General features: G+C 49.7%; 1 protein-coding gene across 4 annotated transcripts in view; it reads left to right on the top strand.

The window, feature by feature from the left end:
- Nucleotides 1–27447, top strand: part of HCK (HCK proto-oncogene, Src family tyrosine kinase) — a 39665-nt gene that overhangs the window by 8006 nt on the left and 4212 nt on the right. The window contains exons 1-12 of one of the 4 annotated variants that reach the window (XM_048819479.2): nucleotides 681–871; nucleotides 1780–1834; nucleotides 4208–4372; nucleotides 9208–9325; nucleotides 10114–10156; nucleotides 14700–14799; nucleotides 15138–15233; nucleotides 16108–16211; nucleotides 17012–17161; nucleotides 17997–18149; nucleotides 19373–19555; nucleotides 20199–20275. In XM_048819479.2, the coding sequence (XP_048675436.1) occupies nucleotides 9209–9325; nucleotides 10114–10156; nucleotides 14700–14799; nucleotides 15138–15233; nucleotides 16108–16211; nucleotides 17012–17161; nucleotides 17997–18149; nucleotides 19373–19555; nucleotides 20199–20275 (1023 nt within the window). In that variant the 5' untranslated portion in view covers nucleotides 681–871; nucleotides 1780–1834; nucleotides 4208–4372; nucleotide 9208. Of the gene's footprint in view, nucleotides 1–680; nucleotides 872–1430; nucleotides 1450–1779; nucleotides 1835–4207; nucleotides 4373–9207; nucleotides 9326–10113; nucleotides 10157–14699; nucleotides 14800–15137; nucleotides 15234–16107; nucleotides 16212–17011; nucleotides 17162–17996; nucleotides 18150–19372; nucleotides 19556–20198; nucleotides 20276–27447 lie in introns of those variants that run through there. The other 3 variants (XM_048819477.2, XM_075118637.1, XM_048819478.2) reach the window with 3 other exon arrangements.

Below are 27447 nucleotides of genomic sequence, written 5' to 3'. Positions count from 1 at the left end.
TGTAGAGCACAGCAAGCTCCTGAGATGATGGAAGCTAGAGAAGGGCAAAGTCTTGCCGGAACAGCGGGTGGTGTCATTGTTAGGGTGCTGCCGTATTTTCTTAAATCTCACTCAGGAGTTTTTTGTCTGAAATTTCTCTTATCAAAATCGTCACAGGGTGAGAGGCCTGCAGAGTCTGACACTGTGCCCTCGGCCTCCTCCCGCCAGCCTACCGTGCACCATGCCCTCTTCCCAGCATGACACAAATTCTCCCGCGGCTGCTCCGCCCTAGACATGAAGCTGTTACACTGGTTCTACCCCGAGGTCCTTCTATTGACTTCAGTGGCATTATACTGGCATAACTCTTGTATCAGGGAGCAGGGAGCCAGGCCCAGTGTCTTTGAGGGCTAGTGACAACCAGCTCCCCGAGGGGAAGGGGCCAAAGTCCACCGGAGAAGAACCAGAATCTTTGCTGGTAAGAGATGATGGCTGTAGGAACAGGGGCCCAGAGACAGCGACCGGTGGCTGGAATGGAATCGGAGTAGGAGGGTAGGGTCGGGTAGAACCATACAGGTGCCAAACTGACAGGGAGCAAGGTTAGAAGTCTGTGGGCGGGGCATGTGGTGGTGGTGGGCGGGGCCTCAGTCGTGTGGGCGGGGCATGTGCTGGAGGGCTCAGAACCGGCTCCTGAGGGCGGGGGAATGGTTTGCGGTCCAGTTAGCAGCCGGTTCAGGGCAGAGCGGCCCCGGCCTGGCCGGGGAGCCGGTAGCCTGACCTCCTGGGACCCAGAGCCGGGTAGCAGGAAAGTGGCAGCTGCACCCCTGGGAGCGGGGAGACATGCAGCCAAGACAAGGGGGCTGAGCCCCAGGCGGACCCGCGGCTGCAAGCGCCGGTGAGATCGCGGGGCCGGGGGGGGCGAGCTGGGGAGCCCGGGAGCCCGCCCCGGCGGGCGGCCAGCAGCGCTCGCTGGGGCCCGGGGGAAGGAGCAGGGGGCTGGCCTCAGTGGGGAGGGGCCGGGGTCTGGGTTCGTCCCGGCCCTAGAGCCCGGGTACCACGCTCCGGAGTTGCCGTGGGGGGGACCCGGACAGGGCGCCCCGGCTGCGGTGCACGATCCCCGGCTCTATCAGCGAGCCCCCGGCTGGGCTGGGAGGTGCGTCCCGGTCCCACCCGCCGCGTGGGCAGGCGGCTCGCTCTGCTGGGCGAGCTTTGCACGGCGTCCGGGGAGCCGGGTGCACCGCGGTGCGATGCCCTGTGGGGTGCAGGGGCTCCCCGGGCAGGCTGGGCTCCGCGCCCTACACTGCTGAGCCCAGGGAACGTGGCTGCCAAAGTCACCCAAGTGTCTGGCCAGGCCGCGGTGCAGAGTCATCGCTGAATGTTTGGAAAGCGCTGTGGGGACGAAACGCAGCTCTGTGCCGGCCAAGCAGTTGAGTAGGAAGCTGTGGCTGGCTCCCAGCGCGGGTGTTTGCAAAGGTTAGTGGGGTAGGGACCGAGGGATTGCCAGATCGGAGCAGGTAACGGCTGGTCTAACTTTATCCTGTCTCCACTCTTGACTAGTACCAGCTTCTTCAACGTAAGGTGCAAGCAATGGTTCAGGGCAGTGATGGGATAACCTGTCCTCAGGGCAAGCTCCCATCTCATTCCCTTTAATCCGTTTAAGTAAAGATTGTGGCCGGGAACGTGCAGACACAGACACTGTCTATTTGGATGCCTGCAAATAGACCACCTGGAGTGTGTTGGAAGGTTATTTATGAATTCAAGAACTGAAGGTTGACTTTTCATACCCTATGGTCTTTTATTCAGGAACCGAAGGTAATTGCCAGGTTGCGGAGAAGGAACTGAAGTTATCAGCATTGAGGTATGGGGGTTTTTTTCCATGTGTGAAATAAAATAGCTGAAATGTTGACACATGGGTTTAGGTCCCCTTAAAAATTGCTGATGTGTGTGCAACCCCTGAGAGTTAGGTACTGGCAACTCTTAATCATCTCCCCGCCCCACCCACCCCCCGCTTACAACCAGCTACACTCCTCCAGTGTGCAGTGCCCCAAATCTACAACTGGAGCTTGGCTTCCCACACTCTGAGGCGGGCAGTGTCGTTACATCACACGGGGTTTCTGTTATTGCTACAGGTCTGGGAATAATTCCGTCCTTGCTGGTGGAACTCCTGACTTCAGTTCAGTGACGCGACAATGAATTTGGCTCCAGCGTTTCACACGTTGTAGTGACTTTGAAAAATAAATGTTTTCTTTCCCTCTCCTCCTCCAGAAAGAAATGTAATTAGAACGTATCTTCCTCTCAGACCCTCGCTCATGGTGAAGGCAGCGTCTGGGGCTGGAGCCAGAGCTGGACTTCCAGTACAATGACTATCAATTCCAGCAGTAATAGCTGTCCCAGACCCCGGCCTCTTCTTCACATAACCGTACAAAATTAAGCCCCAAATTTACAGCAGGGGTTCAGCCTGGCCTCCCTATTTGGAGGTAGAATTTGCATCTGAAAAACTGCACTCCAATTCCGCCCCCCAGGTTAGTGACTGTCATGTGCAGAAGTTAGCAGCTGGACAGCTAACTACAAGATCTGCAAGCCATCCATCTCCAAATATTTGCTCTCTCAATTTTGAGCCTGCAGAAAGTGGAGGCTGAGCTTTGGAAAATATAATGCTAACTCATAGTACTGAGTCATAACATCCCTGCTTCTAGATAGCAATATGGAGAATGGGCACCTTTAAATACCCCTCATTTATTATGAAAATGGACACAGAGAAAAGTCACACCATGGTAAAATGAAGGGAAGGAAGCTCTCAATCCAGTTCCTAATAGTTATATCTCGTCACAGAAGTGTTGTACTGAACAGGCCTGTGACCTGTTGGCTGAGCAGTGTATGGGGGAAGCTTGCATGGTACCTCCTCGCATGCTGGACCTGTCCTATGGGTAGAGGACTCCTTCCATCTCCAGGCCTGTTAATCTGGACTCTTTTGCTGACACTAAATGCACCCAAACAAGTTGAGAGTGGAGATGAAAGAAAACAGTAAAGTAAAAATAGAGTCTCTAGTAAGCAGATTCCTAGCCCAGGGGTTTTCAATCTTTTCTCATTTGCTGACCCCTAAAACATTTCAAATGCAGGTGCGGAAGCCGTTGGAAATCTTAGACATAGTCTGTGGACCTGCAGGGGCCTGCGGACCACAGGTTGAAAACCACTGTCCTTTGGCTATCGGGAAGATGCCATCCATGCTACTACTGAGAGTTACAAAGCAAACATTTAGTACTTTCTAACTGCATAAAACTCACAGGGCCAAACCCACCGGTTGGGGTATCCCAAAAAGCTCTCACTGACTCCTTGAGTAAGGACTTCAGAAGCTGGCTTGCAGACACGCAGTCAGAATGAGCCATCGAGGCCGGGACTCTGCCCTGTGTTCTAAGTCCCTCTGCTGGGACTTTATTTTCCCTTTATAGAAAGCTGTTGCTGCTCAGGGCTTTGCCCGCAGCCCAGTGTAGGGGGCCCAAAGGGGTCTTCATAAAGATTGTGCCAAGTGTCTATCAGTCTGGTAGCTCCACCTGAGAAATGAGGTGCATGACAGCTCATTGGAGGGGATCTTTGCAGCTCCTTGGTAGGAGACCTGTGTTACAAGGGTGCAGTGTAGAGCAGTGGAGGGGAGCATCTATTGCGGACGGGGGGCTGGAACAATTTTTATAGTGGGGGATGCTGGTGATGGAAACCATGTATTTGGTGTTTGTTATTCCACCTACAAGGTGCAGCAGCACCCCCAGTTCCAGCACCACTGATTGGAGAGGGGCACATTCTCCTGGATTCTGAGGAGGTTGGTACTGGCAGAGTAGAGGAGCCCTAGAACAGATTTTGGGGGGGGGAGGGAGGAAGGGCCTGATTCTCTCTGCTGTTTGGAGAAATGCAGTTATATCTTTGGGCAGGCTACAAGGTTCCTTCCAAAATGAAGAACTGGTTTCAAACGTCTCTTAGTTTGCTGTTCACTGCCTCGCCTGCGGTTTAGGTACCAGCTCCATCCTGAGAGGTGCTGGGTGTTCTCAGCTCCTGCTGGGAGCCAAGGGAGTTCTTGCAGGATGGGGCCCAAGCTGTACTTCTCTCTTGGTGAAAGAACCCCCTGTCGCTTTGCTCACCACCTCCTGGTCTCCATCCTGGTGGGAGGGGTGCAGTGTGTGCTATCAGTTACGTGGCATCTCTTGCTTATGCTGTGGTTCTCTTCCCTTTCTGTCTGCAGCACCAAGCACTTCCTTTCTCTCGTTCTGAGTGAGGTCTCCACAGGACACCAGGAAGCTGCTCCTTCTCCGTCTCTGCTTCTTGTGGCCCGTTCACTGCTGACACTTTAAAGATTCACTGACCTTTCACAGGGAACTTTGAAAAGCCCAGCGTTTACAAAAGCTGGGTGAGGGATGGCAGCTGCCTAACTTAACTCAGTATGTAAAAGGATGATGAGGAACCCAGAAACTGGGTTGGAGAGGGTACCGTGGGGCAGAGCAAGAGACTAGAATGAGGAGTAATGGGGTGAGATTTAGAGAGGTTAAGTTAAGGAGAGTGTTAGGAATTGCTCCTTGGGGCAGTGGAATAGTCTCCCAAGGAACGTGGCGGACGCAAACTACAGACAGGGACAAAGCCCTAGAGAATGTGCAATTGGGGACAATCCCACATTGGCACCAGGAGGGACTGCATGATCTCATGGGTCTTTTCCATCTTGCTTCTGTTATTTTTCTCCAGAAGTCCTTCACCTCTGGCAAATTCAGATCAGGTGATGGGCTCCCCCAACCTGCATCTCCCATCAAGCTCACACTGAACTCCCTCAGCCCTGGGAGTACTCCATGCCCCCCCCCCCCCCCCGTTCACTCATTTCTTTTTTCTTTTAATTCCTTGTATGGTATTTCACAGGTCGCGGGAGGGAGGGGGAGGAGGGTCTGCACATAGGAGCAGATACTACATGTGCCAGTGTAAGGGATTTCTGTGTCTACGTTATAATTTGCCCTTAGTGCCACCCCTTAGGCCAGGTGGCTGCTGTTCCTGTAATTCTCAGGGCCTCACCACCAACGTACCCGTATTGTTTTGTGTTGCTCTGGCAGTGCCATGGGCAGGGGTACGCTGGGAATCTTGTTCTGGGTGCATACGACATCTCCCAACAGAAGGAACTGCAATGGGCAGATATCGCCAGAGTAGCTGGCTGTTGGAGTGACTTTCTCCCTTCTGGCGTCTGGTTTTTTTCCAAAGCAATTGTCTACTGTTGTACTAATTTTGATGGAATAAATGGGCCCAGAGAGTCAAAGGTGTTTACATGATCCCGTCGCTGTACAATGCTGCACAGTTAAACATGGCTTGAGTGACCTCAGGCTGCTTAGCCCCAAGACAAACACACCATTAAAAATCTTTATAATCTTTCATTAAGGATACAGAAAAGCAGGGAAAACAAAGCATTTGACATGTAAAGTATTCAGTAATGTTTCATTTTAACAATATCCCTTGTTTCCATTAGCTGTAGAGAGTTTTCATAAGGAAACCCCCATCTGACAGCTGGTTTTTTGTTTAGCGATGGTGTTAAAGATGGTAATAACAGTCCTTTCTGGAAAAACAACAAGGGGTCCTTGTGGCACCTTAGAGACTAACAAATTTATTTGGGCACAAGTCTCTAAGGTGCCACAAGGACTCCTCGTTGTTTTTGCTGATACAGACTAACATGGCTACCACTGAGTCCTTTCTGGGGAAAAGAGCAACAGAGAGTTGAACTGGTCTGGAGCTGCTGCTGCTGCTGTTAAAGTCCGGCCCTGTTTCCTGCAAGATAAAACAAGACACACACACACACAAGAGTGGAGAGAACAGAACAGCAAAGACAGAAAATGCAATATCTGTCTCCGGTGCAGACTCATACTTGCGCTCTCATGGCTAGCGAACGCTGGCCCAGCACGCGGGCTTAACAGCCACTTGGAGACCTGGCAAACTTGTACCAATGCCAGGCTGTTGAAGGCACTGCTTTTAGCTCTACTGGTCCCAGGCTCCCAGCAGTGTTGCAAAAGATGCAGTTGTCTTGGCTGGACTGAGCCAGACTCCCATTAAACAGAAGGCAAAAGGAGAGAGAGAGGAAGGTGAAGAAATAAAGTGGGGGAGGAAGAGGCCACAGGAGGGAGGGGTGGTAGCAGGAACCCAAGTCTCACATTCTGTGCTACAGGCCTAAAACAATAAATAAGTGCTCCAATACAGGGCAGCAGGAGGCCCTGGGAGGGAGCAGAGAGGATCTGGGGCTGGTGTGCTGCTCTCGGAGTGGCCCTGCCACCTGGCTCCCAACATGCCTGGGCTCCTGGTGGCTCCAGCCCCCTTGCTCCCCTTCTGGGGAGGGGAAAGGAGCTACCTGGCCGAGGACCAGCAGAAGTACCAGAATGCCATTCTGGCTCTTAAAGAAAAAAAACGGTGCTGGAACAGCCTTCTGGCCTGACGCGAGCGGTGCTCGCGTTCCAAGTGGTGGATGGGATTTAGTGGGAGCTGGGGGAGGTGGCAATGTCGTTGGAGGATTCTGGGGTCCCAGGAGATTGTGAGGGTGGTAGCCAGGATGGTGCTTTCAGTCAGTCTACCCTTCTCATTTTGGTTCTCCCCAAAGTGTCTTTTTACAGCCCCCACAAGAGAGTGATTGGTGGAATAGCCCATTCCCTCGTTATTTTGTCCCTCAGTTAGGAAATGTCTGATGCACTAGTTTTGGGCCATTGATTTCCTGTTCCGTTCTTCTCTTTACCAGTCATGACCTCAACACGGTGCTTGCATGGTGTCAGGAGACCTTTTTGTTAGAACTAATCTCCTGTTTGCACTCCTTCTGTTTACAGTCATTGTAACAGCTTAGAAACCTTCTCCCACTTTCCAACTATTGAGCTCACAGTTGGGGTAGACTTTAAGGCCAGAACAGACCATCGTGATCATCTAGTCTGACCTCCTGCACATCGCAGGCCACAGACCCTCACCTCCCCACTTCTGTCACAGACCCCTGACCTCTGGCTGAGTCACTGAAGGCCTCAAATCATGGTTTAAAGACTTCAAGTTACAGAGAATCCACCATTTACTCTAGTTTAGTTTAAACCTGCAAGTGACCCGGGCCCCATGCTGCAGTCTCTGCCAATCTGAACTTGGGGGGAAATTCCTTCCTCACCCCAAATATAGCCATCAGTTGGACCCTGAGCCTGTCAGCCAAGATCCAGCAGTCACACACCTGGGAAAGAATTCTCTGTGGTAACTACGAGCCCTCCCCATCTAGTGCCCCATCTCCAGCCGTTGGGGGTATTTGCTACTAGCAGTCACAGATTGCCTGCAATGGCATGTGGCCCATCTCATCTTACCATCCCCACCATCATCTTATCAAGCTCAGTCTTATCACAAGTCAGGTTTTATGCCCCCACTGCTTCTTTGGGAAGGCTGTTCCAGAACGTCACTCCTGTGGTGATAGCCCTGCTAGACCCCAGTTATTACAGCACGACGCCTGGAAATCCTGACTTGTGGAAAGACCTTGCAGGTGGGGGCAGGAGGGACATGAAACCTTAATGACATTTTACATTGAGGTTTTCTTTTTAAGCAAGCCCCCAGCCATTGGTTTTGATGCAAATTTTAGATCCAACACCATTGCACAAATAGACCAATGCTGAGCCCTTGGCGTGAAAGTCCTTGAACTGTGGGGACATCTTGGCCTGCATCTGAATTCTGTGGCTCAGGTCCTATGTCTATTTAAAACACAGTTAATCAGCTACTCTACTGCCTCAAGCCTGTGACCGCAGCCACAACGCGGCTGTCTTTGGTGAAATATGATTCAAAATAGCATGCAGTTCAAGTGAGATGAAGACTCTGAGCATACAGCAGTGAGCCTGGAGTAAGGCCGTACAGTCACGGGGATAGCTTGGACGAACAAGAGACAGGGAATACAGTTTTGACTTCCCCGGACTCTGAGGTCCAGAAAGTCCCATGCAGTTTGCTGAGCTGTGGAGTGGGAGAAGCAGGGTCGAGCCCAGGCACTGCTGCAAGGGGGATGCGTGTGGCAGAGCAGGTGACTTGCAGACTAATTTCCAGAGTGCTGAGCACCTGTTACTCTCCTGTGCGTTGGAGTGTTCATGAGATCAACCGTGTGCGTGTCCTTCCCTCCCACACGGGGTGCAGATTAACTAGTGTTTGGAGGGTACTTTGGCAACCACAAAGACTTTTTTTTTTTCTTAACAAGGATTATCATTATCTGGCCAAGTCCTACCACCCTCACTGAGGGGAACTCGCACTGAATTCAAAGGGCTGCATCCGCAGTGGTGCTGTGCGATTGCGATTCCCACTGAAAGCTGATAAGCACTGCGGCTGCTCAGTATCGCTCAGGATCTGGGCCGGTGGGGGTCTTGTCTGAGTAGAAGCCCTGGTGTTTGGCTTCTTGGTATCTCGGTCCCCAAAGGTCCTCCCAAGTGGGAATGCCAGTGGCCATGTCCGGGAGCACGCTGCTAGGGCTGTGATTGTGGCTGTTTGGGTAGTTGTCTCTCCGCCCTGCGAGCCAGGGTGTCCTCACTCCCTGCCTCCCCCACGCTGCCAGTGGTGCTGGCCTCCATATGCCATTTGTCACTTCTCCCCCAGCTGTCTCCGGGTGCCTCCTGTGCTCCCTTGGCATGGCATGCTCGGGCTGCAAGGCCCCCAATTCTCCTCCATCATGTCCTTCCTTCAGGCCCCTCTTCGCTGTGATGCCCTCATGAGATTCACCAACTCAGACCTCTCTTTTCTCTGAATAAAACAAATTTAAAAACATCTCCTTGTTTCACCATGATGTTCTAGCCCTTCCTGAGTAACCACAATATCCTCCTGCTGAGACCCCTCACGCCTCCCCCTTCCTCTCTTTGAGTCCTGTCTAATGTTATTTTGTAAGCTCCTTGGGGTCAAGATTCCTTCCTTTTGGGGAAGTTTCTACCATGTCTTTGGGCTCCTTTGGAAGTAGTCATGATAATAATCCTGCTGTATTATGTAAGCCAACCGCGAACTGCCTGGGGTTAGGGAGGGATTTTCCTCTGGGCTGGTTTTTCTGTCATTGTTCATTTTGGGGTTCCAGCACTTGGTACTGGCTGCTGCTGGTGACCGAGCAGGCTAGATGAGTGGGGGCCTAATAGGGTGTGCTGATGGCTATGTAGGCGTGAACATGGGTTTGTCAGTGTTAAAGTTATTTCCTTTCTGTGCAGCACTGAGCCAGAGAAACTATCTTTCTTTCTCTTCTTTCCACTGCAGGATGGGCTGTGTGAAATCCAAGGATGCCAGAGTGCATGGCAAGGACTTCAAAGCTGATTCTAGCCCTAATTTCCTGCAGCCCCACTATGTGAAAGACCCCACATCCACTAACAAGAAAGTAAGTGGGAATGTCAGTGGAAATTCCTTTCTGAGCGCTAGGGAAGGTCCTGCTGCTGTTGTATTTACTGATGGGTCAAGACCAGGGGCAAAGGGAAATGAGGTGCAAGATCCAGCCATTAAAGGAGAGAAAAGGGAGCTATGGAATCTCTTTCCCCACCACCAGCCAATGTTTCTGTTTGGATTTGACCTAGGCAGTAGGATAACCTGCTCTTGGGGCATCTGGGACCAGCATACCAGAAGGAGTCTACTTGTCACCGGTCACTGTGCCTGTGGCTTGGGGGGTAATGCTGGTTTATTCTGGGTTGGGAATGCAAATGTATTGCAATCCTTCCCAGGGTCAGGCAAGAGGGTAAGCTGATGGAAATGAAGAAGCTAATGGAGAATGAAAAAGAGAGGAAGGGGTCAGAGAAGGAGGAAGACACTTGAGAGGGAGGAAGAGGAGGAGGAGGAGGAGGAGATGAAGGTCATGGTTCCATTAGAGGTCAGCAGTGAATGGGTTAAAGAGAGAATATAAATATTGCAGGAGCTCGTCATCCATAATGGGCTGTCCTGCTGGGGGTGATGGCTGTGGCTCCCCACAGGAGCGTGTGCTCCATCCCGCTGTCCATCCAGACTTTCATGGTGCAACTCCCAGCTCTGCTGAGCCCAGTCTCCCTGAGTATGTCCTTTCCACATGGTCTCCAGTGCCGTCCATGGCCCATCTCCATTCTGCAGGGGAGCGATTGGTCTGTGTGACGTCTGGGGACTTCATACTCTAACCGTTCCCCTCCCCGTCTTGCTTTCCAGAGCAATAACGCCTCCAGCACGACTCAGCCCCACACAGCGGATGGTATGTATAAAATATGATATGCAGGCAGCTGTGTTAGAGTGAGTGTAGGAGATGAATGTGAGCTGCAGGCTTCAGATCTGGTTCAAACTCCCCGAGAGCAGAGGATCTGTTCCGGTGCCCTGGTTGGACCCCTCCCTGATACAAGCTGTCTGAGTGTTGCATGTAATACACCCGCCTTTCACCTTTGAGAACTGGGGTTCGGATTCCACTTGGGTCCTGGGTGCCAGCAACTATAATAGGCTCAGTGTTGTGCCTCTGGATGCTCAGGCATATCCCAAGCTCATCAAAAACTCGAAAACAGACAGGTACATAAATCCTTATCCCCGCATGGGGCCTCCCCCAGGTCTGCAGTCCCTGCCCCTGCTGTGCACGAGTGTGTTTGTTTGTGGGGAGGGAAGGCGCGAGTGTGTACGTAACTGTGAGGGAGACGAGCGCTTTGCTGTTGGCTTTGTGTTTTCTATTCGAGTGGAGGGGACTCCGCTGTTATAATGGGGTTGGCTGGGTGAATTCGGAAGGACCCACCAGAGGGGCCTGATCCTGGCTAGTCTGGGTTGGAATCCATCAGGGGAAACAGTGTGGGGTCAGCCAGGACTGAATGTGCATGGAAGCTGAATTCCCAGGGGCCACAGCCAGTCGCCCCTCCAGGTGAAGGATCCACTGAAATAATGGAAGGTTTCAGAGTAACAGCCGTGTTAGTCTGTATTCGCAAAAAGAAAAGGAGTACTTGTGGCACCTTAGAGACTAACCAATTTATTTGAGCATGAGCTTTCGTGAGCTACAGCTCACTTCATCAGATTCATAGATTCATAGATATTTAGGCCAGAAGGGACCATTATGATCATCTAGTCTGACCTCCTGCACAATGCAGGCCACAGAATTTCACCCACCACTCCTAAAAAAGACCTCACACCTATATCTGTGCTATTGAAGTCCTCAAATTGTAGTTTGAAGACCTCAAGGAGCAGAGAATCCTCCAGCAAGTGACCCGTGCCCCATGCTACAGAGGAAGGCGAAAAACCTCCAGGGCCTTCCAATCTACCCTGGAGGAAAATTCCTTCCCGACCCCAAATATGGCGATCAGCTAAACCCTGAGCATATGGGCAAGATTCATCAGCCAGATACTACAGAAAATTCTTTCCCGGGTAACTTGGATCTTACCCCATCTAAAAACCCATCACAGGCCATTGGGCCTATTTACCATGAACATTTAATTACCAAAACCATGTTATCCCATCATACCATCTCCTCCATAAACTTATCGAGTTTAATCTTAAAGCAAGATAGATCTTTTGCCCCCACTACTTCCCTCGGAAGGCTATTCCAAAACTTCACTCCTCTGATGGTTAGAAACCTTCGTCTAATTTCTAATCTAAATTTCCTAGTGGCCAGTTTATATCCATTTGTTCTTGTGTCCACATTGGTACTGAGTTTAAATAATTCCTCTCCCTCTCTGATATTTACCCCTCTGATATATTTATAGAGAGCAATCATATCTCCCCTCAACCTTCTTTTAGTTAGGCTAAACAAGCCAAGCTCCCTGAGTCTCCTTTCATAAGACAAGTTTTCCATTCCTCGGATCATCCCAGTAGCCCTTCTCTGTACCTGTTCCAGTTTGAATTCATCCTTCTTAAACATGGGAGACCAGAACTGCACACAGTATTCCAGGTGAGGTCTCACCAGTGCCTTATATAACGGTACTAAAACCTCCTTATCCCTACTGGAAATACCTCTCCTGATGCATCCCAAGATGACATTAGCTTTTTTCACAGCCATATCACATTGGCAGCTCATAGTCATCCTATGATCAACCAATACTCCAAGGTCCTTTTCCTCCTCCGTTACTTCTAGTTGATGTGTCCCTAGCTTATAACTAAATTTCTTGTTATTAATCCCTAAATGCATGACCTTACACTTCTCACTATTAAATTTCATCCTATTCCTATTACTCCAGTTTACAAGGTCATCCAGATCCTCCTGTAGGGTATCCCTGTCCTTCTCTAAATTAGCAATACCTCCCAGCTTTGTATCATCTGCAAACTTTATTAGCACACTCCCACTTTTTGTGCCCAGGTCAGTAATAAAAAGATTAAATAAGATTGGTCCCAAAACTGATCCTTGAGGAACTCCACTGGTAACCTCCCTCCAACTTGACAGTTCACCTTTCAGTAGGACCCGTTGTAGTCTCCCCTTTAACCAATTCCCTATCCACCTTTCAATTTTCCTATTGATGCTCATCTTATCCAATTTAACTAATAATTCCCCATGTGGCACAGTATCAAACGCCTTACTAAAATCTAAGTAAATTAGATCCACTGCGTTTCCTTTATCTAAAAAATCTGTTACTCTCTCAAAGAAGGAGATCAGGTTGGTTTGGCACGATCTACCTTTTGTAAAACCATGTTGTATTTTGTCCCATTTACCATTGACTTCAATGTCCTTAACTACCTTCTCCTTCAAAATTTTTTCCAAGACCTTGCATACTACAGATGTCAAACTAACAGGCCTATAATTACTTGGATCACTTTTTTTCCCTTTCTTAAAAATAGGAACTATGTTAGCAATTCTCCAATCATACGGTACAACCCCTGAGTTTACAGATTCATTAAAAATTCTTGCTAATGGGCTTGCAATTTCTTGTGCCAATTCTTTTAATATTCTTGGATGAAGATTATCTGGGCCCCCCGATTTAGTCCCATTAAGCTGTTTGAGTTTCGCTTCTACCTCAGATATGGTGATGTCTACCTCCATATCCTCATTCCCATTTATCATGCTACCATTATCCCTAAGATCCTCTTTAGTCTTATTAAAGACTGAGGCAAAGTATTTGTTTAGATATTGGGCCATGCCTAGATTATCCTTGACCTCCACTCCATCCTCAGTTTTTAGCGGTCCCACTTCTTCTTTCTTTGTTTTCTTCCTATTTATATGACTATAGAACCTTTTACTATTGGTTTTAATTCCCTTTGCAAGGTCCAACTCTACTTGACTTTTAGCCTGTCTCACTTTATCCCTACATATTCTGACCTCAATAAGGTAGCTTTCCTTACTGATCCCTCCCTTCTTCCACTCCCTATATGCTTTCTGCTTTTTCTTAATTACCTCTCTAAGATGCTTGCTCATCCAGCTTGGTCTACAACTCCTGCCTATGAATTTTTTCCCCTTTCTTGGGATGCAGGCTTCCGATAGCTTCTGCAGCTTTAATTTAAAATAATCCCAGGCCTCCTCTACCTTTAAACCCATAAATTCTTCAGTCCAATCCACTTCCCTAACTAATTTCCTTAATTTTTGAAAGTCAGCCCTTTTGAAATCAAAAACCCTAGTTGCAGATTTATTTTTGTTAATCCTTCCATTCAGTTTGAACTGAATTAGCTCATGATCACTTGAGCCAAGATTATCCCCTACAACCATTTCCTCTATGAGGTCCTCATTACTCACCAAGACCAAATCTAAAATGGCATCCCCTCTAGTCGGTTCAGCAACTACTTGCTGAAGGAATCCATCAGCTATCGCATCTAGGAAAATCTGAGCCCTATTATTATTACTAGCACTCGTCCTCCAGTCTATATCTGGGAAGTTAAAGTCTCCCATAATCACACAGTTTCCATTAGTATTTACTTTATTAAAAACATTAAAAAGGGCTCTATCCATATCCAAATTAGATCCCGGTGGTCTATAGCACACCCCAAGCACTATCCCAGGGGAGGCTCTAATAGTTTTCTTCCCCAATTTAATTGTTGCCCAGACAGACTCAGTCATATCCATTTCATCGCTTCTTATTTCTTTACATTCTATCTCATCATTGATATACAGTGCTACTCCACCACCTTTACCTTTATTTCGGTCTTTCCTAAACAGCACATACCCTTCAATACCTGTAGCCCAGTCATGACTACTATTCCACCAGGTCTCTGTTATACCTATAATATCTGGTTTCACTTCCTGCACCAGTAACTCTAGTTCCTCCATTTTATTACCTAGGCTCCTTGCATTAGTGTACAAACATCTTAATTTTTGCTGTTTGGCCTCACTCACATTCTGTACCCTATTAGGCACGGTTATTTTACTACCAGTATAACCTATTAGACTTGTATCTACACTGCCCTTCCTCCTACCTACAGCTGTATCCACTCTTACTTCATTTTCTTTCCACTCTATGCTAAATTCTGGCGTGGAGATTACCTGGACATCTCCCAACCATCTCCCCCAAATACCTGGTAATACCAGCAGGACAGTGGGGTGGGAGGAGGTATTGTTTCATATTCTCTGTGTATATATAAAGTCTGCTGCAGTTTCCACGGTATGCATCTGATGAAGTGAGCTGTAGCTCACGAAAGCTCATGCTCAAATAAATTGGTTAGTCTCTAAGGTGCCACAAGTACTCCTTTTCTTTTTGAAATAATGGAAGGGTCCCCGTGACCTGTGGACAGAGAGGGGTGAGGGTGTCTTGTGTCTGAGTCAACTGCTTCCCCCCCACCCCACTACCTGTGCCCAGGAGAAGCTCTTCTGCCATTCTGAGGGACAGGGTGTGTGTTCCTCCCTGCAGGCTCCGATGACTACATCGTCCTGGCCCTGTATGACTATGAAGCGATACACAGTGAAGACCTGAGCTTTCAAAAAGGAGACCAGCTGAAGGTCCTGGAGAAGTAAGTGCAGCCCCGGCTCCCTGGCTGCGGGAGTGGAAGGCATTGAGGCTCAATGAGTGATGGCGTAAGACTAGCCTGTTTTTCTTGAGCACCTGGCAGCTGGCTCTGTGGGTCCTGGGGAGCCTTGAAGGCTTATTCCCTGTGATTACTCTTCTCTAGGCTTCTGAGCCTGTAGAGTTTCCTCTGCTACAAGGCTGCCTCGCCTGGAGTGGCCTTAGAAGGTCATCAGAGATGCCTTAGAAGTGCTGCCTTTGGGGGGTAGGGAGGACGGAAATGCACTTCAGACTCCCATTGCAATGTCGGGTGATGGGAGCAATGTCATGTCTGTCTCTCCTCAGGTCAGGAGAGTGGTGGAGAGCAAAGGCGCTGACTGGGCAAGAAGGCTACATCCCTAGTAACTACGTTGCCCGGGTAAACTCCCTGGAGACAGAAGAGTGAGTCTGCCATTCATTTGGGTGGGGCAGGATCTCTGTGCAGGGATAACCTCAGAGATCCCTCTTTAGCTGAATAACCTGCACTCTGCTGCCCATCGTGTCTGCCGTTCGCTGCCTTTTCGGGCGTAACCTTCCCATTTCTGTTCTGCTGATCTTCTGCTTCTGCTTGCTGCATCTCCAGGAAGGTTAAACTCTTCTCCTGCCTAGAGACAGACCTGGGGCTGGCCACCAGAGTCTCTGCTTCCCACTTCCCCACAGACTCCTTCTCCTCCTTCACGGGAACCATAAGCTTTCCCTGCCCTTCCCCATACACCCCAGAGAATGAGTTGCCCTAATTCTGCCCTGGTCTCTCTCCACCACGCACTCCTTCAGGGGGCTGGGAATGCCCGGAGTGCCGAAGGGATGGTTAAATGTGGGCTCCAGCCCCCCAACCCTTTGTGGCCCTGACCTGGCTGTTCAGAGTCCAGAGGAGAAAGTGAGGCCAGGGGGAGAGATCACCCAGGAAGCCTCCTTCCTGTTCCTGTGTGCCAGGGAGATCCATTTGAAAGGCATGACATAGACGCCATGGTGAGTCCCCAAAGCATAGGTAATGGGGGGTTGGGTCTTTGCAGCCCAGTGATGGAGACATGGGAGCTGTAACTGCCATGTCACATGAATGACCCTGACAAAGCAGTGCTGTGTTGTAGAAACACCATGGCAAAGCAGGCTGCTTGTCCAGCAGTCTCCCCTGACTCACCGTCACCCTCAGCTTGAGTCTGTCCTGGAAAGGCTTAAGTGGGCAGAGTTTCAGGAATGTCTGAGAAGCAGAAAGCCTGGGAACCCACCTGCGTGCTCAGCGCAGGGGGCAGGGGTCAGCTCTGGTTTCACCCTACAGGTGGTTTTTCAAAGGAGTCAGCCGGAAAGATGCAGAGCGTCATCTCCTCGCTCCGGGGAATATGATTGGGTCCTTCATGATCCGGGACAGCGAGACAACCCGAGGTAACGAAGGGGGCAGCAGAGGGGGTGCTGCCCCTTGTGGAATTGAAGGCCTCTGCTGTTTGGGACAGGGCAGGAGGAGGTTGGGTGGGGGTGGGTGATCCTGATCCAGACAAAGCAGCAGTTATCAGGCAGGGAATGAACAACGGTCTGAAAGTTCCCCCTTGCCAGTCCCTCTCTGCGCTGGGTGTCTAACTCGATTCCTCTTGCTACCAGAACATAGGGTTAGTTCTGCTAATGTATCGCTGTCACCCACAATGTTGCAAAATAACCTAATCCATGCGGGAGGGGTAGGCTTGCAGGAAATGACCCCATTTGACACGCCCCTTGAGGTTAGGAGGAGCGGATGATTGGGGAGGGCAGAGTTTATCCGCTTCTCAGCTCAGTGCTTCAATAAACAAGCCCATTGCAAACTCTTCCTTGTGTAGGGGGTTGAGTGTCAGCCTAGAAATCCCACCGCCATGCTTCTGGAAATCCCTACAACAGACAAAGGGATGTGGGCACTTAGGGGAGAAGGGAGGAGCGGTTAGCAGAGCTGCTTTCCCTTGGGCATTGCTGCAGGCTGTTGAACTAGCTGCCCTTGGCAGCAATGAGCTGGGTTGCATGGTGAGGAGGTCGCTGTGGCATGGGCAGTCCACACTAGGAGGCAGTGGTGTCGTGGAGGGGAGCTCAGGCTGGCAATACGGGGGTAACCTGTGCAAGTGTGGAAGCACTACAGAACAAGGAGCCTGTAGCTACCCGCTTTCAACAGGGCCTGCCAGTACCCCTGGAGTCTCCATTTGCATGTCTGTCTCTTGAATCAGGGAGCTATTCCTTGTCTGTGAGAGACTTTGATTCCCAAAATGGAGACACAGTGAAGCACTATAAGATCCGGACGTTGGACAGCGGTGGCTTCTACATCTCCCCTCGGAACAGCTTTGCCACGCTCCAGGATCTGGTCAGCCACTATCAGAGTGAGTCCTATGTCACCCGTGCTGGGTCCTTCACAGAGAAAGTGCTGCTCATACACACTGCTGCCCCCGGGCTGCCTTGCTATCGCCATGGGTGGGCGGCTTCCCTGGAGCCTTGTCTCTCTGCAGCATCTCCTCGCTACTGCTACCTCTTTCCCTCTCTCTGCCCGTCAGGGCTCCGTTCCTGGTTTCTTTCCTTCGTTTTAGGGGCCGTCTATCAGTTATGGATTCTTCTACCTCCAGGTTACTGCTTTGAATCCAGCCCTGGTCATTGGTGCCTGCAAATTGTTCATGCTTGACAGCCGGTTGGATGCTCTAGGACATAAGTTTGCTGGCTGTAGTCCAGTTCTTAGCAGCAGGCGTCCACATCCCCAAACTACCCCCATACCTAGCAATCTGCACGCAGGAGCAGAGGCTTGGAGAGCGGCACCGTCGGAAACTTTCCCACACTCCAGAAGTGGCTTGTGCTCCCCGGACTCCAAAATCCCAGGATGCCGGGCACTGTGGGGAAGCTTCCTGACCTGTTCCTACTTAGTGCATAGGGGGGACTTCACACTGGAGGTCACATGCCATGCGGATGAACGTTTATCCCATTAAAGCAAAACCAGTCCTTAGGGCTGGACTGAATGGCATTATTTATGTGGCCGGCTGCTATGTGAGTCGTGAAATTCTGCGTGTGGTGAAAACCCCTGCATCTACACTGGCCCTTATGCTATTACTAGCCTGAGAGGAGCCGCTCACCTGCTGAAACGCTGGCACAGAGCTTTGTAGCCCGGACTCATCCTGCCTGGCAGAAAAGACTGATCCTGATTGGTAGATCTTGTTCCTCTTTTTTCAGACCAAAGTGATGGGTTGTGCCAGAAGCTCACTTTCCCCTGTGCTGCGCCAAAGCCACAGAAACCCTGGGAGAAAGATGCCTGGGAAATCCCCCGGGAATCCCTGAAGCTGGAGAAGAAGCTGGGAGCTGGGCAATTTGGAGAAGTCTGGATGGGTAAGAGCAAGGATTGGGGGTCAAGGGGAAAGGGAAGACAGAAGAGGTAATGATGAAGGGGCTCTGAAGGCAAGAGGTGAGGGATATAGTAGGCAATGAGAAAGGGAGGCCACTGGAAGGAGGCAGGTAAATAACTGATCTCTCCAGCTGCAGAGAAGGGAGGATTTGAATAATTGGATATATGAAACCAAATTTTGCTTTTCTTTCTCCTATGATTTGCCTCTCAGGGCTGGGTCAGGTGCAGGTGGAAGAGCACTGAAGGATATGTCTAGCCACCAGCCTTCATATAGCAATTGTGTCCATACAAACCAGGGTCGTGCCTGTGAAATCATAGAATCATAGAATATAAGGGTTGGAAGGGACCCCAGAAGGTCATCTAGTCCAACCCCCTGCTCGAAGCAGGACCAATTCCCAGTTAAATCATCCCAGCCAGGGCTTTGTCAAGCCTGACCTTAAAAACCTCTAAGGAAGGAGATTCTACCACCTCCCTAGGTAACGCATTCCAGTGTCTCACCACCCTCTTAGTGAAAAAGTTTTTCCTAATATCCAATCTAAACCTCCCCCACTGCAGCTTGAGACCATTACTCCTCGTTCTGTCATCTGATACCATTGAGAACAGTCTAGAGCCATCCTCTTTGGAACCCCCTTTCAGGTAGTTGAAAGCAGCTATCAAATCCCCCCTCATTCTTCTCTTCTGCAGGCTAAACAATCCCAGCTCCCTCAGCCTCTCCTCATAACTCATGTGTTCCAGACCCCTAATCATTTTAGTTGCCCTTCGCTGGACTCTCTCCAATTTATCCACATCCTTCTTGAAGTGTGGGGCCCAAAACTGGACACAGTACTCCAGATGAGGCCTCACCAATGTCGAATAGAGGGGAACGATCACGTCCCTCGATCTGCTCGCTATGCCCCTACTTATACATCCCAGGGCAATCGAATGATCTCCCAGGGCAGAGAAGCCTTGGTGCAAATTGAGAGGGGTTGAGTCACTGTGGGCGGAGGAAGAGAGATGAGCAGCCTCATGGGTGCTAGCACCTGCATCAGGTTCCTGAGCTGTAACTAGAACAGGCCTGATCTGTGACTGCAGAGTGGGACAGGGCCATGGCCACTGGAAGAGAGGAAGCCCTGTACAGTTTTGCTCTCAAAGCAGCTAGTGATGTCAGCAGCCCCAGGCTGGTTGGGAATGGCCTTGAAGCATCCTAGTGTCCTCCTATCCCTTCCAGCCACCTACAACAAACACACCAAAGTAGCGGTGAAGACCATGAAGCCAGGGAGCATGTCAGTGGAAGCTTTCCTGGCAGAAGCAAACCTAATGAAGAGCCTGCAGCATGACAAGCTGGTGAAGCTGCACGCGGTGGTGACCAAGGAAGAGCCTATCTACATCATCACTGAATTCATGGAGAAAGGTAACTTCCCCCCCAGCTGACCTGCCTCTGGGGCAGAGGGAGAGGTGGAGCCCCGAGTACACTAATACCAGGTGGTAACGCTGTTCAGGGCCCTCCTGGGGGTAGGCGAGGTATGCTCCTTGGCAGCTCCAGGCAGACACGGTTTGCCCATACCCCTCCACACATGCTGTCCCTCAGTCTGGGAGGAGTGCATTGCCCACGTGCAGTTGGCCAGAATACGGTTCATGGCTGGAAGTATGTGATAACAGTTGTTGCCAGGAAAGAGGGAAGGAGCATGGGAAATGACAGGAAGAGAACAAAGAAAAAGGCAAGAAGCATGAGAAACCCATGGAGTCGAGCTAGCGCTCCTCCTCCCCCCAGACTAACCCCACTCCACGGGCATGCAGAAAGGAGGCAGGAGACACATCTCGCGGATCAGAGCATGAGATGTCCCATCTTCTGCCTGAATCCTTCTGGCTGCAGCACTGAGGATGTGCAGGATTGAGAAATCGCTCCTGGGAGGCTGGTTCTGTAGTTTCCCCTCTGCGTTTCCCTGAGCAGACGTGGGCAGTGCGCTAAGTTTGCAGGCCATGACCCAGGGGCTTGGCGACGGACAGAACATGCTGGCCAGGCCCTGACCACTTTCCTGTCATGCCCTTTGCAGGCAGTTTGCTGGATTTCCTGAAAAGCGATGAAGGCAACAAGCAGCCTCTCCCGAAGCTGATTGATTTCTCTGCCCAGGTGAGGAGAGAGCACAGTGAGGGCATAAGGGGGGCCAGAGAAACTTCTGCTCCTACTTTGGGCATGAGCCACGGAGGAGGAATGGAGTTGTGCTCAGAGGCCAGTGGTGAGAGAGAAGCCAGGCCAGCTTGAGCTGAAGGTCTTTGTGCTAAGGCCTCAAGTTCCTGCAGCAATTGACCTTTTGGGGTCAAAACAACTGGTCTCTTGGCATGTTTGTGAGCCCTGTGTGAGCTGAAGAGGCCAGACCACAGACTGGGGTGGTTACAGAGCAGAAGGGCCCTTGACCTCAAAGGCAATGTGGTCTAGAGTACTGAGCATGGGACTGAGTACCAGGAACCCTGTAGTGCCACTTAACTCAGTGTGACTTTGAGAAAGTCCCTGAACTCGAGGCCTGCCTCTTCTCTTGCTGAGGGCAGTGTAAAGTACTGAAGTGTAAGTGAGATGAGGGCCAGGCTGCCTGTCTAGCTGAGTTTCCCTATCTTTAAAAGGCAAAGAGCAATACTTCCTTACCTCCATCGGGGGTGTGAGTTGGAACAGCTGAGTGTTTGGGAAGCGATTGGGAGGCATAAAAGGCCAAATTGTGTTACTGGAAGGAAGAGTGTTAGATTCAAAAGCTGAAACGATCAGGAGAAATATTTGGCCTGTAGGTCGTTACCTGCTGGGAGCAAACCCCTGCCTGGGATGTTCCTTCCTGGTAAAAGCTGATGATGAGGGAGGGGGTAGAGACCAGCTAGGTTCTGTGAAGAATCCAACTCTTCAGGATCTAACAATGGAGAGTTGTCAGCCTGATTTGAATATGCAAATAGGCCTCGTACGCCCCAGGAAAACGTGCAGGTGTTGGGGAGGACCTGGTGCTTTTTCTGCTTTGGGAGAGGAAACATGGAAATAATCCAGTGAGTTTCCTTTCCCTGCGCCGTCTCTGATGCGTTGGTGTTCTCACTCTACTCTCTGGAACAACTGGCCACTTGTTCACAACTGTCCCTGGGCCCCACAGTACAGCTGTGCGAAGCTTAGGAGAAGCAGGTGTGTGGTGGTGGCTGAAGGGGAAGTAGTTTGTTCTCTGATGATTAAACCCTTAACTAGAGAATTTGGCAGTGGCAGTTAGAGGTCTGGGGACTGTGCAGCTGGTTAGTGTTGTAAAGGATCCGGTTGGTCAGCTATCTGGCAGGGAACCTGTCCCAGCCTTTCTCATGTCATGATCTGGAGGAATCTGTGTCTATTAAAAAAAAAAAAAAAGAGGAGGACTTGTGGCACCTTAGAGACTAACAAATTAGTCCTCCTTTTCTTTTTGCAGATACAGACTAACACGGCTGCTACTCTGAAATGTGTCTATTAAGGCCCTTGGTTTTATGCTCTAGTGGCCACAGAATTTACTACAGATTCTGGTGACTTTTCTTTGTGGGAGTCTAGATGGGGAAAAAGAAAAGGACTAGTGGCACCTTAGAGACTAACCAATTTATTTGAGCATAAGCTTTCGTGAGCTACAGCTCACTTCATCGGATGCATAAAAGTGAAAAATGCAGTGCAGATGTTTTTATGCACACAGAACATGAAAAAAATGGGTGTTATCATACACACTGTAAGGAGAGCGATCACTTAAGATGAGCTATTACCAGCAGGAGAGCGGGAGGGGGGAGAAAGTTTTCATTTTATTTCTGGTCACCCAGACTTGCTCTCTCCTGTCTCCAGGATACAACAATTATGGCCGAAGTCAGCTAATTGCCAGGTGTGTAACTCAAAGAGGAGCAGCAGAAATAACTCTGTGTATTGGTGATCTGGTTTACAAGCCACAGGCCACCTGGTGGCTCCATCTCTGACACCTTTCTGCCAGACACCACAGTACTCAGGCAGGGCCATGCAGCTTTCCAGTCAGGGCATTCTTTACTCAGTCAAAAATTCATGCTTTGAACCACCAGGCACTTTCTCCAGCTCCCCAAGGCTCCAACTGTTTTCCACTTTACCCCATGTTGGGAAACCATTTTAAACATGAGACTAGTGTAGTCTTGGGCAAGGCTCCTGGAAGGGGACATAATGAACATTTGCTCCATACACCCTGCCTGGCACAAGTGTGTTAGCAGAAGCCATGTCTAAAAGTAGTTTCCTAGCAGAGGGGAAAGTGGGTTGACAATAAGGCTAAGGAAAGTAAAAGATTTCACAGGAGTTCAGAGTAGTCCCTGAAAATAGCTTTTGAAATAACATTTTCAGTACCAGATCTTCAGAGAAGTTGGATGTGCAGTTGTGCATCTAATCTGAGTGTGAAGTGATCTGATTGTGTATCCAAATGTATTATTATTTCTCTTTCAATAGCAGCTAGAAGCGCCAGCCAAGGTAACGGTCCCAGGGTCGTGGGCACAGTACATATACACAGGCCAGGTTTACACTACTAAATTTTGCCAGCATAGCTATGTCAGTCAGGCGTGTTAAAAAGCCGCACCCCTTCTCCAGCATAGCTGTCAGTAAAACCCCCGTGTAAACGCAGCTATGCTGACAGAAGGGTGGTTCTCTCGGCATAGCTAATGTGCTTCAGGGAGGTGGTGGTGTTATGCTGGAAGAAAAACCACCTTCTGTCAGCATGCACTGTGTCTACGCAAGGAAGTTCTGCCGTGCAGCTATGCTGGTATAGCTGTATCAGCAAAGTCTCTGAAGTGCAGACTCGCCCCTGGTAAGGACTTGTCTGCACTTCAGATGATACAGTGACACAGCTGCTCTGCTGTAACACTTCAGCGTAGACACTAACTATACTGACGGAAGGATTCTCTAGTTAGTATAGGGACTCCACCTCCCTGAGAGGTGATAGTAGATTGGTCGATGGAGGAATTCTTCCATCGACCTAGTACTGTCTATAGAGGGACTTAGGTCAGCATAACTACACTGGGCAGGGGATTTTTCACACCCTTGACTGACTTAGTTAAACAGACCTCATTTTCTAGTGCAGACCAGGGCTTTTGGACTGTGTCTGAGGCCTGGAGAGATTACCCTCGAAATGACAAGCTAAAGGTGGGAGGGGAGAGATATGACATAGCTTGCATAAGGTCATGCCCAAGCTGATGGCAAAGCTGGGAATAGAACCCAGGTCTCCTAGTTCAGTCCCTATCCACTAGGACTAGCGCAGTGATTCTCAAACTTTTCTTTTCGCGGACCACTTGAAAATTGCTGAGGGTCTTGGTGGACCAGTTAATGATCTTTCCAAATGTTGTTTGTACTGTTAGCTAACTATTGGAAAGCGCTTTGGATAAAAGCGTTATATAAAAAAAGTCATAATAATTAAAAAAATTTTGCGCCTGTGCGGCTCCACTAATTAGGTGGGTGGCCCTTTATGCTTTTGTGTGTGGCCGCCCAGGCGCGCACCTTAGAGGGAACTATCCGTGGACCACCTGAATGGAGCTTGCGGACCACTGGTGGTCTGCGGACCACAGTTTGAGAACCTCTGTACTAGAGCACGCTGCCTCAGGTAAATGCCTATGCAAATTAGATATGCACTTGTGCACGTCATTTTCCTGGCTCTCAGAGCCTTCACAAAGGGCCTAGCTAGAACCTTTAATGTATTAAATGTATTTAATGTAATAACCTTTAGTATTTCCTCCAGCTTTCCCAGAGACAGGCAGCAATACATGCAAATAGCTCCTGGGCAGCTGGGTGAGCAGCACGTTTGCACATTCAGAATGAGTAACTGTGGGTGCAAATAGGTTCCTGAGTGTGAAATTATCTCTTGTGTCTGTGGCACTTGTTTTTTGCATAGACAGCACAGGTGCAAGTATTTGAAAGTTTAGGCCCCCAAATTCTATGGGCCAGATTCTCCACAGGGGTAAGCAAGTGCAGTATGCATACTTCATCCCCATGGATTCTTTCCTTTCCAGCTCCATAGTCTATTCCTAGTGTCCCATTCTCTGTAGCCACCTGCTCCCATTGCTCTGTCTGAGTGCCTCTTGATGAGTGTTCTGTGTTGTTTGAGGCGAGTGCCATCTACTGGGCTCTCCCCCATATGAGCATGGTCAGATAACAAGGGAGTGTTATTTAGATGTAATATTCAGTGCTACTATGGGCAAGTCTGAATTTAAAATTCCCACTCTCCAGTTAGACATCTCGGGCACCACATCCACTGAACTCCATGAGAGAGATGTCTGAGAGAGAACTGTGCTCATATATGTTTAGGCTCTGGGAAAGTTGCTCTCAGTTCTATGGAGTTTCTCCATCCTAATGGGAGATCTGTATATGTTCTCACTTACATTCTTCTTCATGTACTGGGGCAGGGGAGGGAAGAGAGGAGAAGAGCATCTTCGCGAGCAGGCTGGCTAACCTAGTGAGGAGGGCTTTAAACTAGGTTCACCGGGGGAAGGAGACCAAAGCCCTGAGGTAAGTGGGAAAGCGGGATACCGGGAGGAAGCACAGGCAGGAATGTCTGTGAGGGGAGGGCTCCTGCCTCATACTGGGAATGAGGGGCGATCAACAGGTTATCTCAAGTGCTTATATACAAATGCACAAAGCCTTGGAAACAAGCAGGGAGAACTGGAGGTCCTGGTGATGTCAAAGAACTATGACGTGATCGGAATAACAGAGACTTGGTGGGATAACTCACATGACTGGAGTACTGTCATGGATGGATATAAACTGTTCAGGAAGGACAGGCAGGGCAGAAAAGGTGGGGGAGTAGCACTGTATGTAAGGGAGCAGTATGACTGCTCAGAGCTCCGGTACGAAACTGCAGAAAAACCTGAGTGTCTCTGGATTAAGTTTAGAAGTGTGTGCAACAAGAGTGATGTAGTGGTGGGAGTCTGCTATAGACCACCGGACCAGGGGGATGAGGTAGATGAGGCTTTCTTCCGGCAGCTCACGGAAGCTACTAGATCGCATGCCCTGATTCTCATGGGTGACTTTAATTTTCCTGATATCTGCTGGGAGAGCAATACAGCGGTGCATAGACAATCCAGGAAGTTTTTGGAAAGCGTAGGGGACAATTTCCTGGCGCAAGTGCTAGAGGAGCCAACTGGGGGGGCGCTTTTCTTGACCTGCTGCTCACAAACCGGGTAGAATTAGTGGGGGAAGCAAAAGTGGATGGGAATCTGGGAGGCAGTGACCATGAGTTGGTTGAGTTCAGGATCCTGACACAGGGAAGAAAGGTAAGCAGCACGATACGGACCCTGGACTTCAGGAAAGCAGACTTCGACTCCCTCAGGGAACGGATGGCCAGGATCCCCTGGGGGACTAACTTGAAGGGGAAAGGAGTCCAGGAGAGCTGGCTGTATTTCAAGGAATCCCTGTTGAGGTTACAGGGACAAACCATCCCGATGAGTCGAAAAAATAGTAAATATGGCAGGCGACCAGCTTGGCTTAATGGTGAAATCTTAGCGGATCTTAAACATAAAAAAGAAGCTTACAAGAAGTGGAAGGTTGGACATATGACCAGGGAAGAGTATAAAAATATTGCTCGGGCATGTAGGAATGTTATCAGGAGGGCTAAATCGCACCTGGAGCTGCAGCTAGCCAGAGATGTCAAGAGTAACAAGAAGGGTTTCTTCAGGTATGTTGGCAACAAGAAGAAAGCCAAGGAATGTGTGGGCCCCTTACTGAATGAGGGAGGCAAACTAGTGACAGAGGATGTGGAAAAAGCTAATGTACTCAATGCTTTTTTTGCCTCTGTTTTCACTAACAAGGTTAGCTCCCAGACTGCTACGCTGGGCATCACAAAATGGGGAAGAGATGGCCAGCCCTCTGTGGAGATAGAGGTGGTTAGGGACTATTTAGAAAAGCTGGACGTGCACAAGTCCATGGGGCCGGACGAGTTGCATCCGAGAGTGCTGAAGGAACTGGCGGCTGTGATTGCAGAGCCATTGGCCATTATCTTTGAAAACTCGTGGCGAACTGGGGAAGTCCCGGATGACTGGAAAAAGGCTAATGTAGTGCCAATCTTTAAAAAAGGGAAGAAGGAGGATCCTGGGAACTACAGGCCAGTCAGCCTCACTTCAGTCCCTGGAAAAATCATGGAGCAGGTCCTCAAAGAATCAATCCTGAAGCACTTGCATGAGAGGAAAGTGATCAGGAACAGCCAGCATGGATTCACCAAGGGAAGGTCATGCCTGACTAATCTAATCGCCTTCTATGATGAGATTACTGGTTCTGTGGATGAAGGGAAAGCAGTGGATGTATTGTTTCTTGACTTTAGCAAAGCTTTTGACACGGTCTCCCACAGTATTCTTGTCAGCAAGTTAAGGAAGTATGGGCTGGATGAATGCACTACAAGGTGGGTAGAAAGCTGGCTAGATTGTCGGGCTCAACGGGTAGTTATCAATGGCTCCATGTCTAGTTGGCAGCCGGTATCAAGTGGAGTGCCCCAAGGGTCGGTCCTAGGGCCGGTTTTGTTCAATATCTTCATAAATGATCTGGAGGATGGTGTGGATTGCACTCTCAGCAAATTTGCGGATGATACTAAACTGGGAGGAGTGGTTGATACGCTGGAGGGGAGGGATAGGATACAGAAGGACCTAGACAAATTGGAGGATTGGGCCAAAAGAAATCTGATGAGGTTCAATAAGGATAAGTGCAGGGTCCTGCACTTAGGACGGAAGAACCCAATGCACAGCTACAGACTAGGGACCGAATGGCTAGGCAGCAGTTCTGCGGAAAAGGACCTAGGGGTGACAGTGGACGAGAAGCTGGATATGAGTCAGCAGTGTGCCCTTGTTGCCAAGAAGGCCAATGGCATTTTGGGATGTATAAGTAGGGGCATAGCGAGCAGATCGAGGGACGTGATCGTTCCCCTCTATTCGACATTGGTGAGGCCTCATCTGGAGTACTGTGTCCAGTTTTGGGCCCCACACTTCAAGAAGGATGTGGATAAATTGGAGAGAGTCCAGCGAAGGGCAACTAAAATGATTAGGGGTCTGGAACACATGAGTTATGAGGAGAGGCTGAGGGAGCTGGGATTGTTTAGCCTGCAGAAGAGAAGAATGAGGGGGGATTTGATAGCTGCTTTCAACTACCTGAAAGGGGGTTCCAAAGAGGATGGCTCTAGACTGTTCTCAATGGTAGCAGATGACAGAACAAGGAGTAATGGTCTCAAGCTGCAATGGGGGAGGTTTAGATTGGATATTAGGAAAAACTTTTTCACTAAGAGGGTGGTGAAACACTGGAATGCGTTACCTAGGGAGGTGGTAGAATCTCCTTCCTTAGAGGTT

The sequence above is a fragment of the Caretta caretta genome, chromosome 13 (assembly GCF_965140235.1).
Source record: "Caretta caretta isolate rCarCar2 chromosome 13, rCarCar1.hap1, whole genome shotgun sequence".
NCBI lineage: Eukaryota > Metazoa > Chordata > Testudines > Cheloniidae > Caretta > Caretta caretta.
Note: the sequence above shows the minus strand (reverse complement) of the source record. Positions and strands in the feature narration are given on the sequence as shown.